Source organism: Halichoerus grypus, chromosome 6 (assembly GCF_964656455.1).
Source record: "Halichoerus grypus chromosome 6, mHalGry1.hap1.1, whole genome shotgun sequence".
In the NCBI taxonomy this organism is placed as follows: Eukaryota; Metazoa; Chordata; class Mammalia; order Carnivora; family Phocidae; genus Halichoerus; species Halichoerus grypus.
Genome location: NC_135717.1, coordinates 116,936,002 through 116,955,003, shown reverse-complemented (window position 1 = coordinate 116,955,003; position 19,002 = coordinate 116,936,002). Strand labels below are relative to the sequence as shown.

Here is a 19,002-nt window from a genome sequence, read left to right as displayed (position 1 = left end):
CTAGGCTATGCATATTATTAACCAATACTGTCCTTACTCAATTTCTACTACTTAATTTCTAAGTATTTTCTTCAACCTTGTGTCCTCTTGCACATATCTCCATTCTCCTGCTACATTGTTAAATTTCTTAAGTCTTATTTTAAAGATTTATTTAACATTTGAGGAAAGAAATCGAAAATACACATAAATATGCAATCCAAGATAATTTCAACCCCAAATACATTCCATACAGAAAATCATTCACTAGGGGCGCCTGGCTGGCTCAGTCAGTAGAGCATGTGACTCTTGAACTCAGGGTCGTGAGTTCGAGCTCCACATTGGCTGTAAAGATTACTTAATTAAATAAATAAAAATCCTTAAAAAAAAAAAAAATCACTGAATTTTTAGATAAGCATGTGCACATAACTGTTCTAGTAATACAATGCTGCAAGCAGTATTAATTTTTTTATTTCAAAAGAGATTAGTGAAAAATGCCACTTATTTTTTTTTAAAGATTTTATTTATTTGACAGAGAGAGACAGTGAGAGAGGGAACACAAGCAGGGGGAGTGGGAGAGGGAGAACCAGGCTCCCCGCTGAGCAGGGAGCCCGATGCAGGGCTTGATCTCAGGACCCTGGGATAAGGGCCCGAGCCGAAGGCAGACGCTTAACGACTGAGCCACCCAGACACCCCGAAAAATGCCACTTTTAAACACTACCACCTTCACAGTGAAGCTTCTCGCCATTAAAAGAATGAAATCCCATAAAGTAAGAGAAAGAGCTCAGAAGTTATCCTTCCAAAAGGAAGATTTAGAAAATTCTTACCAATCGCTTCTCGGCCTTTTGGCTAAGATCAAGTGTAGAAAATTCTTACCAAAAGCATTAAAATGACTTTTATCTCATTTAATTCTATATCAGACATTAATATAATTTAGTAAGTTTAAAACTTGCATTCCAATGTCCTTAAAAAAAAAATCACACTAAATGGTTTCTTCAAAATCTACAGAGATATACTGGGTAAATACTCTAAGGGGTAATCTCTTCCTTTGCTACAGAACCTATACCATATAGATTATCCAGCCCTACAACCAAGCCCATTTTGGTAAAGACATGAATAGATTCAAGATCAGAGGTAGGTAAAGTGATAAACACAAAGAGAGAGAACTCCCCACTAAGAAACCCTCACTAACATACGTAAATACTATAGGATGGACTTTAGAAAGAAGGAAATTAAACTGAGAGGAAGGACTGAGATGTATGAAGAAATAGGGAGCAAAGAATAGATATTAAGTACCATTAGCTATATAACAATAATTGATAATGGAGGGAGTATGTAAACAAGGTCATACTAAAACGTAAGATGGAGAGTAACATTAGTCGATATTGAAGCATTTTTAAAGTACTTGTATTGTTTGGGAGGAGAATTAAGATGTCTAATAACTCTAGACAGTTTAGATTGTTTAAAAAGCCTTAGGATAAAAAACACCACAGGGACAAAGACAGTTACTCATGATAAAAGGAACAATTTACAAAGAAAGACATAGTAATTATTACTTCGTGTATACCTAGTAACATCACTTTTTTTAAAAGATTTTATTTATTCATTTGAGAGAGAGAGAGAGCATAAGAGAGCACAAGCCAGGGGGAGAGGCAGAGGGAGAGGGAGAAGTAGATGCCCTGCTGAACAGGGAGCCTGACTCAGGGCTGGATCCCAGGACCCCGAGACCATGACCTGAACTTGAAGGCAGATGTTTAACCGACTGAGACACCCAGGCGCCCCAACATCACTTTTTTTTTTTTAACTTTGTAAACTTATTTATTTATATTTTATTGTATTTTTATCATTTTACTTTTTTCCTCACAATAAGTGTGCTCTTTAATCCATGTCCCTTATTTCTCCCATCCCCCCATCCACCACCCCGTTGGTTACCATCAGTTTGTTCTCTATAGTTCAAAGCCTGTTTCTTGCTTTGTGTGTGTCTTTTTTTTTTCCTTTGCTCATTTGTTTTGTTTCTTAAATTCCACACGAGTGAGATCATATGGTATTTGTCTTTCTCAGACTTATTTCACTTAGCATTATACTCTCTAGCTCCATCCATGGTGTTGCAAATGGCAAGTTTTCATTCTTTTTATGGCTGAATAATATTCCTTTGTACATATATATACACCACCTCCTCTTTATCCATTCATCTATCGCTTGACACTTGGGCTGCTTCCATAGTTTGGCTATTGTAAATAATGCTGCAATAAACATAGGGGTGTATGTATCCCTTTGAATTAGTATTTTTGTATATTTTGGGTAAATACCCAGTAGTGTGATTCCTGGATCCTAGGGTAGTTCTATTTTTAGTTTTTTTGAGGAAACTCCATACTGTTGTCCACAATGGCTGCACCAATCTGCATTCCTACAAACAATGCAAGAGGGTTCCCCTTTCTCCACATCCTCTCTAACACCTGTTGTTTCCTGTGTATTTGATTTTAGCCATTCTGACAGGTGTGAGGTGATAGCTCACTGTAGTTTTGATTTGAATTTCCCTGATGATGGGTGATGTTGAGCATCTTTTCATGTGTCTGCTGGCCAGGTGGATGTCTTCTTTAAAAATGTGTTCATGCCTTCTGCCCATTTTTAATTGGATTATTTGGCTTTTGGGGATTGAGTTGTAGCAGTTCTTTATATATTTTGGATACTAAACCTTTATCAGATATGTCATTTGCAAATATCTTTCTCCCATTCAGTAGGTTACCTTTTAGTTTTTTTTTTTTTTAGAATTTTTTTTTTTTTAATTTATTCATTTGAGACAGAGAGATACAGAGAAAGAGAGAGAGTAGGAGCAGTGGGGAGAGGCAGAGGGAGAGGGAGAAGCAGACTCCCCGCTGAGCAGGGAGCCTGATGCGGGGCTCGATCCCAGGACCTGGAGATCATGACCTGAGCCGAAGGCAGACGCTTAACGACTGAGCCACCCAGGCGCCCCGGTTACCTTTTAGTTTTGTTGACTGTTTCCTTCACTGTGCAAAAACTTTTTATTTTGATATAGTCCCAACAGTTTATTTTTGCTTTTATTTTCCTTGCCTCAGGAGACATATCCAGAAAATATCCATACTGCTATGGCCAATGTCAGAGAGATTACTGTCTATGCTCTCTTCAAGGATTTTTATGGTTTCAGCTCCCATTTAAGGTCTTTAATCCATTTTGAATTTATTTTTATGTATGGTGAAAGAAAGTGGTCCAATTTCATTCTTTTGCATGTTGCTGTCCAGTTTTCCCAACACCACTGTTGAAGAGACTTTTTCCAAAGAAGACTTGTTCAAATTGTATTTTCAGTTCTCGCGTGTTGAAGATTAATTGACCATATAATTGTGGGTTTATTTCTGGGTTTTCTGTTCTATTCCTTTGATCTATGTGTCTATTTTTATGCCAGTACCTACTGTCCTAATTACTACCGCTTTGTAATATAACTTAAAATCTGAACTGTGATACTTCCACAGTTTTTCTTTTTCGAGACTGCTTTGGCTACTCAAGGTCTTTTGTGGTTCCATAGAAATTTTACGATTCTTTTCTAGTGCTGTGAAAAATGCTGTTGGTATTTTAAATAGGGATTGCATTAAATCTGTAGATTCTTTAACAAAATTTTTTCTTCCAGCCCATGAGCATAGAATATCTTTCCATTTCTTTATATCGTCTTGAATTTCTTTCATCAGTGTTTTATAGTTTTCAGAGTACAGGTCTTTTACTTCTTTGGTTAAGTTTATTCCTAGATATTTTATTAGTTTTAGTGCAATTATAAATGGGATTATTTTCCTAATTTCACTTTCTGCTGCTCCATTATTAGTGTATAGAAATGTAACAGATTTGTATACATTGTATACATTGATTTTGTATCCTACTCCTTTATCAGTTCTAATAGTTTTTTGGCAGAGTCTTGAGGGTTTTCTATATATAGTATCATGTCATCTGTGAGCAGTGAGAGTTTTACTTCTTCCTAACCAAATTAGATTCCTTTTATTTCTTTATGTTGTCCAATTGCTGTGGCTAGGACTTCCAGTATTAAGTTGACTAAAAGTGGTGAGAGTGGACATCCTTGTCTTGTTCCTAGTAATATCACTTTAAAACATATAAAGCAAAACTTGACAGAACTACAAGGAAAACTGATAAACACATGGTCATGGTACAGATTTTTTTAATACATTTCTATCAGAAATGATAGATCAAATAATCAAAAAGTTACTAAGATCAGAAAAGATCTGAAAAACACAATTAACTACTTTGAATTAATGGGCCAAAACCATCCATTCAACAAATAAAACACAAATAGATGAGTTACAGAAATTTACCAAATACTAGGCACGTCTTAACAAATAACAAAGACTTGATTTTATACGGGCATGTTTTCTGACCACAGTGAAATTAAGAAGGCAGAAGAAAATCTAAGCACCCAACTCAGGAAATTTAGAAAGAATACAAAAGAGTAAACAAAGAGTTTAAGGAAGGAAATACATGTAGAAACTGAAAATAATAAACCAGAAAGTAAAGACATACTTAAAAAGGTTCAACAAATGGGGCGCCTGGGTGGCGCAGTCGGTTGGGCTTCGGACACTGGTTTCAGCTCAGGCCGTGATCTCAGGATCATCAATCAAGCCCCACATCAAGCCCCACATCAAGCCCCGCATCCGGCTCCACACTGAGTGCAGAGTCTGCTTGAGACTCTCCCTCCCTCTCACTCTGCCCCTCCCCTTCCTATGCTCTCTCTCCATCAAAGAAAGAAATAAATCTTCAAAAAAAAAAAAAAAGTTCAACAAAATCAAAAGCTTATTCTTTGATAAGACAAACTTCTGGGAAGACTCATCAAGAGAAAAAAGAGATACAAGTAGACAATGTAAACAAGCAGAGGCTTTAAAAATAAAGAGAACATTGCAAATAACTTAGTAAATCTGAAAATGTATACAAAACAGATTTCCTAGAAAAAAATTAAACTTGCCAAAAATGAAGAAACAGAAAACTGATAAAACTTGGTGACAGAAAAGAGATGGGCAATGAAGGACATGCAAAGGATGATTTTTAAGTCTCTAACTTGTTGGGTTTTCAGACGTGGGTTCAATTTACTCAGAAGGAGAAAACTAGAAGAAAAGCACAAGAGCAGGTTGGATGTCACTGTAGTTGGATTTTGTTTTTTTGTTTTGCATGTGTGCATGTTGGTAGTGGTGGTAGGGATGGTCTATGGATATGTTGAAAAGGAGGCTCCTTAAAGTTATATAAAGAGAAATGTTAAGTATGCAGTTGGATCTATGGGTCAGGAGCTTAGGACAGATTTGAGGTGAAGATGATAATATTTTGGAGTTACCTGTATTTAAATGATAATTAAAGCCACAGGTATGACTGAAATGCTGTAGGGCGATAGAGCATTGGTTCTCAAAGTGTGGTGTCTGGATCAACAACCTCAACATCACCTCAACAGAAATGCAAATTCCCAGGCCCCACCCTGGACTTCTTGAATCAGAAACCCTGAGAATGGGGTCCTTCAATTTGTATACTGACAAGCCCTCCAGTGACTGTGATGCAGGCTGCAATCTGTGAGTTACTGCTAGACAGTGAGACATCAAGAGGGCTCGGGGCCTTGCCTTGAGAACCTCCACATTTAACAGAGGAGAATGAGCCTGCGAGGATGACCAGGAGCAATAGAAAGAGGAGCGTAAGAAAATGAAGAGAGAGTTTCAAAAGGAGTGTTTCAAGAGGTAGAGTGACAACTTCTGTGCTGTCACTTAAAATAGTTCTAGAAGGGTCTGGAACGGGCTGAGAAGTGAGCAGGAGTTGAGAAAATAGAGACAGTAAGTACAGACAGCTCAGAGCAGTTTGATCATAAAGGGGAAGCAAAGAGGGTGAAGATGGAAGAGGCCGACAAGGGAGGATTTTTTTTAACAGAACAGTAACAAGCATGATGGACTGCTGTGGAAGAATCTGGCTCAGAGGGACAGAGTGAGTACACAAGAGACAGGAACTGACAGCAACAGCAATGGCACATTTAAGGGACGGGGCAGCTGTCTGCATCAGCAGGGGGAGCATCTTATTACTTACAATCTTTGGAATTGCTAGACAGGATAATAATAAAAAACAGACCAACTTTTTGTTGGCTTTATTATTGCCTTTTTTTTTTTTTAAGATTTTATTTATTTATTTGACAGGGAGAGAGAGAGTGAGAGCGCACAAGCAGGGGGAGCAACAGAGGGAGAGGGATGTGCAGGCTCCCTACCAAGCAGGGAGCCCTATGCGGGGCTCCATCCCAGGACCCTGGGGATCATGACCTGAGCCGAAGACAGACGTTTAACAGACTGAGCCACCCAGGCGCCTCCTATTATTGCTTTTTAAATTGTTAACAGATACTGCACCCCTTATTGCCTATATCAGGGGCAGCCCACTTCCACTGCCCTGTCCTTGGTGTCACTGGATGATAATATAAAGTTTCTGAAAACGGAAGAGGGAATGGGATCAAAGCACAAGTGGAATGACTGGCCTTGGATAAGGGGAACAGATTACCTTTTAACCAGAAGGAAGGAGGTAAACATGATGGGCACAGATGTGGCAAGTCTGCAGTTTGGTAGTAGGAAGCTGAAGGAGCTACCCTCAAATGGCTCCTATTTTCCCCATGAGGTCATCTGCAAGACCCTTCCTACTGTGACAAGGCTATGTTCCATTCTCTTGGCCTACTGCAATTAAATGTCTGATTCGTACTCACTGAACAAACTTCCATGTGTGATTTGGCTCCCCCTGTAGGCCTACCCATGGGGCAAGAATGTGCTGATCACACAGATTTGAGCATGTCTCAGTGGTTTCTCACAGTAAACTGATAAACTGTTATATTTTTTTAAAGATTTTATTTATTTGGGTGCCTGGGAGGCTCAGTCGATTAAGCACCTGCCTTCGGCTCAGGTCACGATCCCAGGGGCCTGGGATGGAGTCCCGCATCGGGCTCCCTGCTCAGCAGGGAGTCTGCTTTTCCTTCTCCCTCTGCCCTTCCTCTCCTCTCATGCTCTCTCTTTCACAAATAAATAAAATCTTGAAAAAAAGATTTTATTTATTTATTTGAGAGAGACAGAGAGAAAGAGCAGGAGTATGGAGGAGGTACAGAGGGAGAGGGAAAAACAGACTACCTGCTGAGCAGGGAGCCAAACGCGGGACTTGATCCCAGGATCCAGGGACCGTGACCTGAACCGAAGGCAGAAGATGCTTAACCTGACTGAGCCACCCAGGCGCCCTGATAAACTGATTTTTGGAACATGATTTGGCTTCTATGTAGCCTGGCTACAGATAATAGATCACAGTCCTTTTTTATATTGAGTCCTATTTCTTGGTCCTATTTCTTATTGAGTTATTGTCTTGGGATCCAATTGCCTTTTTTTTTTTTTTAAGATTTTATTCATTTATTTGACACAGAGAGATAAAGCACAAGTAGGCAGAGCCACAGGCAGAGAGAGAGAGGGAGAAGCAGGCTCTCCACTGAGCAGGAAGCCGGACGTGGGGCTTGATCCCAGGACCCGAGGATCATGACCTGAGCCAAAAGCAGCCGCTTAACCAACTGAGCCACCCAAGGCGCCCCCAGATCCGATTGCTTTTGCACAAAGTCACTAAAGTAAATCTCTGACCCTACAGAGGTATGGGCCAGATCCACATTTAAGCAGCCAGAGTACCCCTCTTCTCTGTCATGCCTTGCTCAGCAAATGCTGGCTTTTCATTAGCTATCACTGGCCCAATTTCTACCTCTTCTTTCTCCATTCCTTTTGACATCTGTCTGTTCATTAAGATATTTTAAATTGGCTGTCACTGCACTGACCTACTAGTTTTTGTAGGGAGGAATTTCCAAGAATAATATAGGAAATAAAACAAGGACCTCAGTGAAATATACTGATATGTCACCATTATTCATTTTCTTATTCTATTATTCATTCAGTATTTACAGACCATATACCCTGTGCAAGGCTTAATATTAGAACTATGGGGAATACAAAGTCCTCAAGGTATTTATAATTCAGAAATAAAAGCAATTAGCTCCACAAAGAACAGGCTTGAGGAAATGGGACTTTGATTGCAAGGGAGAAATTAGAAATAAAAATTCCTTATGTAAAAGTGATTAAAGCAGAAATGGGCTATCAAAGGAAATCCTCAAATCTGAGTAACTTTAAAAAAATATGATGACTTAGAGACAGACAGCCTTGCCCACAGGCAAAGGTTACAGCAAGCCCTCTGGAATTAAGCACACAATGACTCAGGACTTTCTGACATATAAAGAACCCACCAGTCTCTTTGCAGAAGGAATAAGGGAATCAATAGAAAAGTTTATTAGGGTTCTTACCCCCAAATCCTCAGGTACTACAATCCTTGAGTTGCCTTGTAATACTTCTCACTTCTTATCTTTGCTGCCCTTGCTCCTCTCCAGCACAGTTTGTGCTCAGGCATAAATAAGATACAGTTTTTCCATGACCTGGAATTTTCTGCCATTGAATCACGTCAGCTATGCACATACACGCTACCACCCAAGCTCTGTGTAAATGATTTGATGACTTAGGTATTTTAAAAGTGCCTAGCACACAGCAGATGCTCAATTAAGATTCATTTCCTCCTTTCTTTCCTTCCGTTTTTCTCTCTCCCCTGGTGAGGAAGGGAGGGAAAAAACAGGAACCAACAAGACAGATCTTCTGTAAGATAGCATTCTTTGGGGTAAAAATACAGAAAAGGTTTAAACCACTTCTCATTGCCTACCTTGTGTCTGCGGGATGTAGGGAGACAGGAGTTTTGACCTTTTCTTTTCGTATCCCTTCTGTGTGATGTCCCCTAAAATAGCAAGAAACAGAAATAGGTTATGCATTATTCTTACTCTGTGGTTGTTCACTGTAAAAATAAAATTAATTACAGAGTGTTATAGAATTACCACATAGAGAGTAGGGGGAAAAATGTATAGTTCCTTGCCAAGGATTTTGCTATGTGTGATTTCCCACAGTCTTGGAGCTGACTTCTTGTGGAAAAGTGTAGGGCTTGTCTCCACACCAATCTAGCACAGCAATATGCTGCATACCATGTCAGAGATTCCCGAGTTTCTAGGCACCCCTCGTTTCCCTGGTATTTAGGATAGACCAAAATGGAATGCTGCAAGGCTGGCAGACAAATGATCTCTCCAAAGTTTCAGTTTGACCACATGAATGCAACTGATCCAGGAGGTACTCAACTATATTGCTATATGGAACCACGTAAAATCAGAAGTCTAGTTCAGGGGAGAAGTCGAGGTTCAGGCACTGGGATGGGATACCTGAAAGGCCTTTCTGCATCCTAGTACCTATGCTTGAACCAGGGCTGTAATTCCCATATTTTCTCCCCTTGGTTCACTGGTTTGTATTATTTATGTACCTGGATGTCTTTTTCACAAGGTTAAACAAAAGCATACACAAAGGACAAAAAGTACGCATGCAACAAATGCAATAAGAATAAACTGATTAACAGAGGAAAAAACGTGTGGTGGAAGTGCCAAGAACTACACTAGGTACTAAAGAAAAGGTAGCAAATGAATGGGTCGAGAGCAGGGTGAAAAGGAACAGGAAACGCAGGAGAACAAAAGTTCATTCAAGGGAGAATGAGTAACTCAAAGCTGGGGGAATAAATATATATTGTGAGTTGACATGGTAAAGCATTGTTTTCTAAAAAAAGAATCTTTTTTTTAATTCAGAGAAAACTTTATTTTAAAGTCAAAATTTAGCATAAAAAATAATTTATATACTAAAATTTACAAGAGAGACTTGCAACCAAGGGTGGTGATTGTCAGTTGCTGTTAGCCTCAGCACGGGACTGATGGAGTAGACGGTGGGGAGGTAGCAGAGCTCACTGAGGGCTTAAGCAGGGAAGTGACACTCGCAGACTGTGGAGTTCAGCAAGTTAGTTCACTTTTCCTGAGGAGAACGGGACCAAGGGAGAGGCCAGAGAGACTACCTGTTACCCCAGTGCTACCACAGTGATCTGGGCAAGTTAGTAGTAGCCTAAATTAAAGACAGTGGTAGAAGGGATAAGAAGAAGTGAACTTAGGATTAAGAGAGACATTTGGGAGAAACACTGGACAGGATCTGGTGACTGGATGGATATGGGTGAGAAGGTTTCTGGCAGATGGTGGTGCTATTCCGTGACAGAGAAATACAGTAAGAAGTGCAAGTTTGGTGGGTTGAAGAAGTTGAGTTTAGGAAAGGCCCAAGAGATACACAAAAGAACACGTCCACCCAACAGCTGGGTATGTGGATCTCGAACTCAAGAAAGAGAGATAATTTTGTGGGGCGCCTGGGTGGCTCAGTCGTTGGGCGTCTGCCTACAGCTCAGGTCATGATCCCAGGGTCCTGGGATCGAGCCCCGCATCGGGTTCCCCACTCCGCGGGAAGCCTACTTCTCCCTCTCCCACTCCCCCTGCTTGTGTTCCCTCTCTCGCTGTCTCTCTCTGTCAAATAAATAAATAAATAATCTAAAAAATAAATAAATAAAGGCTATTAAAAAAAAGAGAGATCATTTTGGAACCATGAGAATATAGCTGAAAAACAAACTGATACAATCTCTTTGAAGTAATTTGGCAATTTCTAGCAAAATTTTGATTCAGCAGCTGCATTTTTAGGAATTTATTCAATGATAATATTCACAATGGTGCACAAAATTCAAATAAGAATATTGCCTGACCTATTCTTTGTAATAAAAAAACTGGAAGGAGGAGCACCTGGGTGGTTCAGTCGTTAAGCGTCTGCCTTCAGCTCAGGTCATGATCCTGGAGTCCTGGGATCAAGCCCTGCATCAGGCTCCCTGCTCCGCGGGAAGCCTGCTTCTCCCTCTCCCACTCCCCCTGCTTGTGTTCCCTCTCTCGCTGTGTCTCTGTCAAATAAATAAAAAATAAAATCTAAAAAATAAAAAAAATTAAAAAACTGGAAGGAGTCTAGATATAGATTATAGACCATCTATATCAGTGGCTTTCAACTGGGAATGATTTTGTTCCCAACGGGACAACTGACAATGTCCGGAGATATTTTTGTCACAACTGGAAGAAGGGGTACTACTGGCATCTAAGGGATAGAGGCCAGGGATGCTGCTAAGTACCCTGCAATGCACAGGACATCATACGATGAAGAATTATCCAGTCCAAAATGTCAAAGTGTTAAGGATAAGAAACCCTGGTCTACATAATAATAGGTTGGTATTCCAAATGTATTGGCATCGGAAGGTGTCTAAAATATATAAAGGGTAAAATGCAAGTTGCAGAACAGTAAGTATAACAGGATCTAATTTTGTAAAAAATAGAAATAGATACATTTCCATATATATAGAAAACAGTCTGCAATATAATATATATACATTAAATTAATGTTTATCCTTTGGAAAATGGAATTATGAGGGGTTTCATTTGTTTTACATACTTTAACAGACTTTGATTTAAGAAAACAAGACTGGATGATTTGCATAATCTCAAAAATAAAGACTTCTTTCAACTAAGAATGAATGGTTCTATAGATATGTATTTGTAAATAATAAGATGGTCACTGTGTGTGTGTGTGTGTGTGTACACAGATACATATATATGTGTATATATATATATATAACAGGGAAAAGGCAAGATACTGAACAGTTTACATAGTATATTCCATTTTTGGAATAACTATTTTTATATACACACGTATACATAGAGAAAATCTGGAGTTTTACACATCAAAATATTAACAGTGGTTAGCTATGGCTTGCAAGGTTATGGATTCGTTTTAGCTTCTTTTCCTTTTTGCTTGTCTGTATTTTCTCATTTTTCTACAATGAACATCCATTATTTCAAGAAACAATAAATAATTTAAAACTACAATCACAACTACTTACTAGACCGCACAAACTGAATCACAATGGCCCTTCATCTTTGCTTCTCTAGTGAAATAAGAGAAACCTGCAGTGCATTTTTTGGAAAAAGAAACCAAATCTTGTCAAATTAGCAAACTGAAGAGTTTAGGAAATCTCCAGCATTACACACAACTAACCGAGATGTGGGAGCCTACCAAGGGAACCCCTCTTAAAAAAGAGGAAATCAAGTCTTTTATTGCAAAAGAAACAATGGAGCATTCTCCTGTCCCATTTCCCACTCACAAGCTTCCCTATTTCCACTGTACACATACATCCCACTCCCCGAAGGGCACAAAGACCACTTCTGCTGCCTCAGAACACATCTTTTAAAGTGAAAGGCCTTTTTAAGCTTTCTTCAGGGTTTAGAGTCTCAATTATTTACTGTCAGCAACTGATCATGGGACAAACTGGTAGACCTAGTATCTTGGAAGTTAATCAACTAACCATCTCAGGTTTTGAAAAAAGTCAATCAATGGAGTCCAATTCAGCCATGACAATCAGCTCCATTAGATCCATAAATGAGCAAAGCCATTTAAGGAGACCTAGAAGATGAATTGCAGTAAGAATGTGCGGACTCTGCCAATGAGCCTTTAAAATGCCCTTTTTTCTATGACCACAAGACCATGCTCAAAAGTCACCTCCTCTGTGACACCTGCCACCCCTCTTCGTCACTTCTCAGTACCCCTTCAACTCTGCACACGCTAGAACAGCATGTGACACATCACTGGTACTTTAATTATTTGTTTACACATCTGTGTCTCTACTAGACTGTGCACTTGAGGACAGGGATTGTGTTGCGTTCATCTCTGTAGCCCGCCCACAGCCTGGTACAATAGACACTTGCTGAATGAGTGACAGAATGAATTCGTAAGGTGGAGGCAGTGAGAGAAGAACAAATCAGAGACATGTGTACTTGGGTAGAAAACTGGAAACGGGAGAAAGAGAGGGCTTTACGTTAGCAAGAGCTGAAAGGCCCAGGGAAAGAAATTCAGTGAACCAAGTTTACTGAAATTGGACAGCTAGACTTCAAAGGTGACCAGAAAAGCTGCACCTGGCCCGCCTGAAGGGAGGAATATAGTCCATAAGATCACTGGGCATTAAAACCTATAGGAACTGCACCAGATATCGATGTATCCCTTAGCCAGAGGGCAAGACCAGACCGAAGGAATTCAGTCAGCCCGCCTAACTGAAGTTGTTATTCCACATCTCAGTCACTGTCCACCAACAGTCTGTGCTCTTATTCTCACCACTGCTAGTTAACCAGTGTTTGCTGCACTAAAGCAACATTTCCCAAACACCCAATTTTTGAGAATCACCTGAGGAACTTGTAAAAATACAAATTCCTGGGGCACCTGGGTGGCTCAATCAGTTAAGCAGCTGACTCTTGGTTTTGGTTCAGGTCATGATCTCTGGGTCCCGGGATGGAGCCCTGTGTTGGGCTCCCCGCTCAGCAGTGAGTCTGCTTTAGGATTCTCTCTCTCCCTCTTCCTCTCCCCCGTACTCTCTCTCTAAAAGAAATAGATAGGGGCGCCTGGGTGGCTCAGTCGTTGAGCGTCTGCCTTTGGCTCAGGTCATGATCCCAGGGTCCTGGGATTGAGCCCCTCATTGGGCTCCCTGCTCCGCGGGAAGCCTGCTTCTCCCTCTCCCACTCCCCCTGCTTGTGTTCCCTCTCTCACTGTGCCTCTCTCTGTCAAATAAATAAAATACTTTAAAAAAAAAAAAGCTCTAACATGTTTAAATAAATAAATAAATAAGAAAATCTTAAAAAAACAAAAAAATTCCCAGCCCCTAGCGTGAAGATTCTGATTCACTAAGTCTGGATTAAGCCCAGCTCCTGTATTTCTAACCAGTGCCTTCCAATGAGTCTTTAAAAATCAGGCAAGTTTGGATTGCCTGATAGAGAATCATGTCTGCAGTGTGCTGGGCAGTTCTGACTTAATGTGAGGAGGGGACAAGAGAAGAGGGGAAGAATGTTGTCTCAGTGGGGACACAGCCTCAAGGGAGAGCAGGAAGGGGGCTCACAGACACTCAGTCACACCACAGGCATTCTTAGAACAGATTTTTTGCCATCTCTCATATAAAACAAAAAGGAGTGCCATAACTATACCTGTATAAAATTTGCATTAAAATGGCACAGATCTAAGTTAAACCTGTTGTTCAAGTTTTTTGAGAACTACACAAATAAAGAAAGGATTAGCCTTCCCCTCCCACTAGGGTAACCTATTTCTCTGCCCACATACGCACTTAGGAGAGCAGCCACTTCCGGGGGTCTGCAGCCCCCAGCAGTGTGGAGGCGCCCAGCCTGTGAGAAGATACAGGGATCCACATGACAGACTGCCCAGTCGCTAGGCAGTGCCACAATACTGAACAGCCAAAACCAGACAAATAGAAAGATCCATGTGTGAGGCGGAACCTAAAGGAAGTATGTTCCCGATTTCCCTCCTCGCCTACCCAGGGTCAATGAAAGCAGCTCGGCACAGGCAGCCAGGAATCATCTTTAAGCAGAGTGAAGAGGGGGCTGGGAAGAGGTGTGTGTGAGCCTGCTAGCCAACACAAGCCTCTCGGAGGTCAGCAGTGAGAGAGGACTAGTCCTACAAACTGGTCGGCCGTTTGAGTGTCTGTTTACACTGATGAGGTGGCATGATGCTGCGGCTAGCACTTAAAGAGTCTGTGCTAGAAAGAACTACATCTGGAGCACAGCCTTGCCACTTCCTGGCTCGCTGCCTCTAGACAAGTTTTACTTAACCTCTTGATAAGTCTCGGTTTCCATGTCTGTAAAATGGGTAACAGTAATAGCTGTCTTGCTAAGTTTTTATGGTGATTGAGACTATTTGGAATGGGGTCTGGGCTCTAGAAAGTACCAATATCAACAAACTTTTAGTGAAAGCCTACTGAGGGCTACCCTACTGGCCAGGTGGGGGTTGGGGTGGGCAGCTGTGTCGCAGAGAGAGAAGAGGAAGGCAAACAACGTGGCTAATACTCCGTAACTGAGTGCTGTGGGAGGGAGGCACAGCAAATACAGTATGGGACCCACAGGAAGCACCGTGAGCTCTGCCTGGGTAGAGAAAGGAAAGCTTTACAGAGCAGGTGACATTGTGGCTGGGGTCTGGCCTTGCATTCTAATATCAGAAATAGGACATAAACTCCTAATGATGCAGTCACTCAGCGGTTTACTCATTTTCCTCTGCTGCTGACTGGCTCTGTGTGGATACGGCCATGTTTGAGGGTTCCTTTAGGATTTTACCTCCCAGAGAGAAGTAGAGCAACACTAAGTAATTTTCAGAGATGACCTTGTACGGCACCCTGAGCAATTAGGTGCTACCTAAACACAGGGCTTAGGAAATTCTGGAGGGTCACCAAATGGTATGTATGGATAATCTTGATGGACAGGGAGCAAGGATTACAGTTCCAGCCATAAACTCTTTCTGCTCCAATGGAAATAAAAAGGCATGTGCCACTGCAGCCCTGCCTTAAAGTCATACCGATTCAGCCAGGGGTGGCAACGGTTTGAGGGACTTTGGGATGTCACAAAAACATTTTTGAGCAATGAACAAATGACATGCAGAGTGTTAATAAAACAGTATCTATGTCTTTAAGAAGTTCCTGATCTAAACAAATAACTACAATAAAAGTGACAAGTGCTACAGTAGAGATCAGGTACAAAATTCTAAGGGAATAAAAAAAAATAATGGTAATAAAAAATAATTACAATACTCCAAGAATAAATAAGTAATTAACAGCTCATCGAGGGCTTACTATATATAACAGTCTCTGTTCCAAGAGCCTCACAACATCCCTTATAAGGTAATATTATTATCAGTCCCATTTTATAGGTGAGGCTACTGACCCACAGAAAGTTTAAGCTACTTGTCAGTCATGCTTAGTAGGCGCTATGCTTAGGATCTGAACCCAGGCAGTCCTGGCTCCAGGACCCCTCCTCCTAAATACTACCCTATATTCATTTTTCAGAGAGAAGCTACAAATTTGGCCTCCAAAAGACTGGGAAGACATCACAGAAGTTGCTCTTGGGTTGGGTCCTGAAGGATGATGGTCAGGACTGTTCTCAAACCCACAAGTGTGGAAGAGAATAGCAGACCTGGAGCAACAGAAGGCTATAAAAGCTGTGAATTCAATCTCTGAAGAATAGACACTGTCCCTACTGCTGCTCCTCCAGGCCATGGGTGCTCCAGACACCTGAAGTTCAAGGCTGATATTTATCTCATGGGTCCACAATTTTACTTCTTTCTTAATTAAATGCCTCTATATAACACAACCAGCATTCCAACTTTCCAAAATATTCGGGTATTAATTCATCTGATTTGCCTAAAAATCCCCTTCAATAAACAGAAAAGACATCCTCTCTACTACAGGACAAGAAACTGAGATGTGAAAAGATAAACGGCTTGCTTAAAGACACACAGCGAGACTAGAATCTGGGTCTCCGGCCTTTTCTTACTGTTCTTTGTCCATTGTTTATTTGTAGGTGGCCCCCAAATCAGATGCAATAAAAGTATAAAACTAATCTATTGTTCATAAAATGAACAACATGAGATAAACAATTTTTCTGACTCACTCCAAAATATAGATGACTTTCCAGAAGGCATTAAAAATCCACCCCCACCCCCCAAGCAGGACCCTGCATGAATTGTCTCTTTAATTATCTTTTAAATGAGACAGCCAACTGTGGAAACTGGGTCCAACTGCAGTTAAAAAACAATCAGCAAAAAGTCATTATACTTCATTACTAAATATTCAGCTAACAGAGAATGTGGCCTTTCTTTTTTGTTAAGTAGTAATTAGGAGGGAAAGAAATGAGAAACTAAGAAGAAAAACTTCTAGAGTTACCATCTTCCAATATACCTCTATCTAGTAACTCCTATCCTCGACATGTAAATCTTAGACCAGGAAGGTGGTACATGTTGGTTATGGCTGGAGATGGGGAACTAGGACTGGGGTTATGGCCATTTACACATCAGAAATGTAAAGAGACACATATAGACGAAGAGCCAAAAATATAGCTGAGAATGTGAATGAAGTAGATCTTAGCAAAACTTAAAAAGGCAGAGGATTTGGATCCTATCCAGGAGATGCTGGCTAGAAGACCAAGAACAATTTTTATTATTAAATTTTATCATGTTCTCCTTACAACAATTCTATTCAATGAATTACATACATCAGCCACCCATCCTCCAAATATCCTCCTTCTAGACGTGATAAAGACTCACAACAAATATGAATTTTTTTTCTAAAAGCACTGTTTTTATTTACACAGAGTCCTAACCACTTCAGCTGCAGGAGGAGTGGGAGAGGTTCACAGTCACACAGAACAATGGCCTTACCCCTTAAACCAGCTACAGGGCATTTTGGCCTTTGTCTTTCCCTATTTTTCTTGCCATATCTGAACTAAAAGTGGCCAACAGGATTCTAAGGAATTAAAAACGTTGAATTATTTTTTAAAACTCCTTGTAGTTTCTTTCTACACACAGGTATAGAATTAATCCTATGTTGAGAGAAGAGCGAAAGCTACAATATTTTCAGAGTTTAGCCAGAAATAAATCTCTGTTAAAATACTTCAATCTGGGGCGCCTGGGTGGCTCAGTTGGTTAAGCGACTGCCTTCGGCTCAGGTCATGATCCTGGAGTCCCTGGATCGAGTCCCGCATCGGGCTCCCTGCTCGGCAGGGAGCCTGCTTCTCCCTCTGACCCTCCCCCCTCTCATGTGCTCTGTCTCTCTCATTCTCTCTGTCTCAAATAAATAAATAAAATATTAAAAAAAAAAAAAAAAATACTTCAATCTGTTGAAAGAAGAATTTTTATTTTAATCTAATTTTTCTTTTGAAAACAAAAATCAGCCGTTCTAAAAGTTCAACTGGCAGCCTATAAAAGCTATAGTCTTCTTTTAACTCAAACTTGCTAATCTTACAAAAGATTTTCAAGGAAATTAACTTCAGGACATTCAAATTTCCACTCTCAGTAGATGTCCTCTCACCTCATTTAGGACAATAACTAGACATTTTCCACGTCAAGAACTTGAGAATAAGCCCAGGTTGCTTTCTTCCAAAACTCAAACCACAGAATTGTTTTGGCTGCACAGTTCTGTTTTCTAGGTCAAATAATATATGACTTCTTACAGATGGTATTTCACCTAAGGCATCAAGCAAGTTCAAACAAATAAAAAGCAACAGAGTAAAACGCTTGAAACACAATGAGAAATTGAACTCTCAGCCTGACTACATCAGCAGGCAGCTGGCTCAATTAATCCATCTAATGCAAAAGGTATGTTCATTTGTCCATTAGAAAAACTATGTCTGCAAATAAGAAATCTGCTATACAAATGACCTGGATGTCCAAAGAGAGCAGGAGGAATCCCGAGATGGTTCAGTCGGTAGGAAAAGCATGGGTTCTAGCATGAGGCAGGTCTGGGTTTGGACCCCGAGTCTGCCAATTTACTGGCTCCATGACAAGTTACTGAACAAGTCGGCCTCAGTTTCATAATAGGTGAAACTGGAATAACTCCTACCTTGAGTGCTTAAGATGAGTCTTAAATGAGAGAATAAATGCAAAAGTCCCTGGCACACAGCACACATTCAACTAGTTTTAGTTGACACCACTCCAGCCCCAGCCCCACCCGTAAGTCCCAACAATAGCTTTAGCCTCAAAAGGGTTACCTAGAAAATTCGGGATTAGGTTTTCTTTAACAACAACAACAACAAAGAGGAGAGACTGGATGTCATGTCTAAAGACCATCAGGGTACTAGATCTTTAGCAATAAGAGCCAACAAAATTAGTTACTTTGGGTGCTAGTAGTCTAAAAGAAGGAAAACTGACATCAAAGAGGAGGTACAAATATCTAAACCAGAAATGAGCAGAGATTAGTTAAAATGAATATATGTAAATTTATGTAAATGAAATAGTGCCACTACGCACAGAACAGGATTCCATGCCTCTGACTATGGGTGTTGTGACAATATAGGGCTGCAAATGCCGAGGGAAAAAAAAAATCCCAGAAAAAGTCAGGGAGTAAAAAAAGGTAGTATTTTTATAACTTCTCTACCTGACTTTTATCTTTATGTTTCCTCAGAAGTCAGGAAACTGTTCCTTTTGAGAACAGCTGGATATATTACTCTGCCTTTCTTCT

The 19,002-nt window shown here is 40.4% G+C and overlaps 1 protein-coding gene and 1 pseudogene across 2 annotated transcripts in view; one reads left to right on the top strand and one right to left on the bottom strand.

Moving 5' to 3' along the window:
• The window catches only part of DIP2B (disco interacting protein 2 homolog B), a 222,341-nt gene that overhangs the window by 111,959 nt on the left and 91,380 nt on the right, over window positions 1-19,002 (bottom strand). For both annotated transcript variants that reach the window (XM_036098925.2, XM_036098926.2), the window contains exon 2: window positions 8,728-8,799. In XM_036098925.2, the coding sequence (XP_035954818.1) occupies window positions 8,728-8,799 (72 nt within the window). The remainder of the gene's footprint in view (window positions 1-8,727; window positions 8,800-19,002) is intronic.
• On the top strand, window positions 806-891 carry LOC118540002 (U2 spliceosomal RNA; annotated as a pseudogene).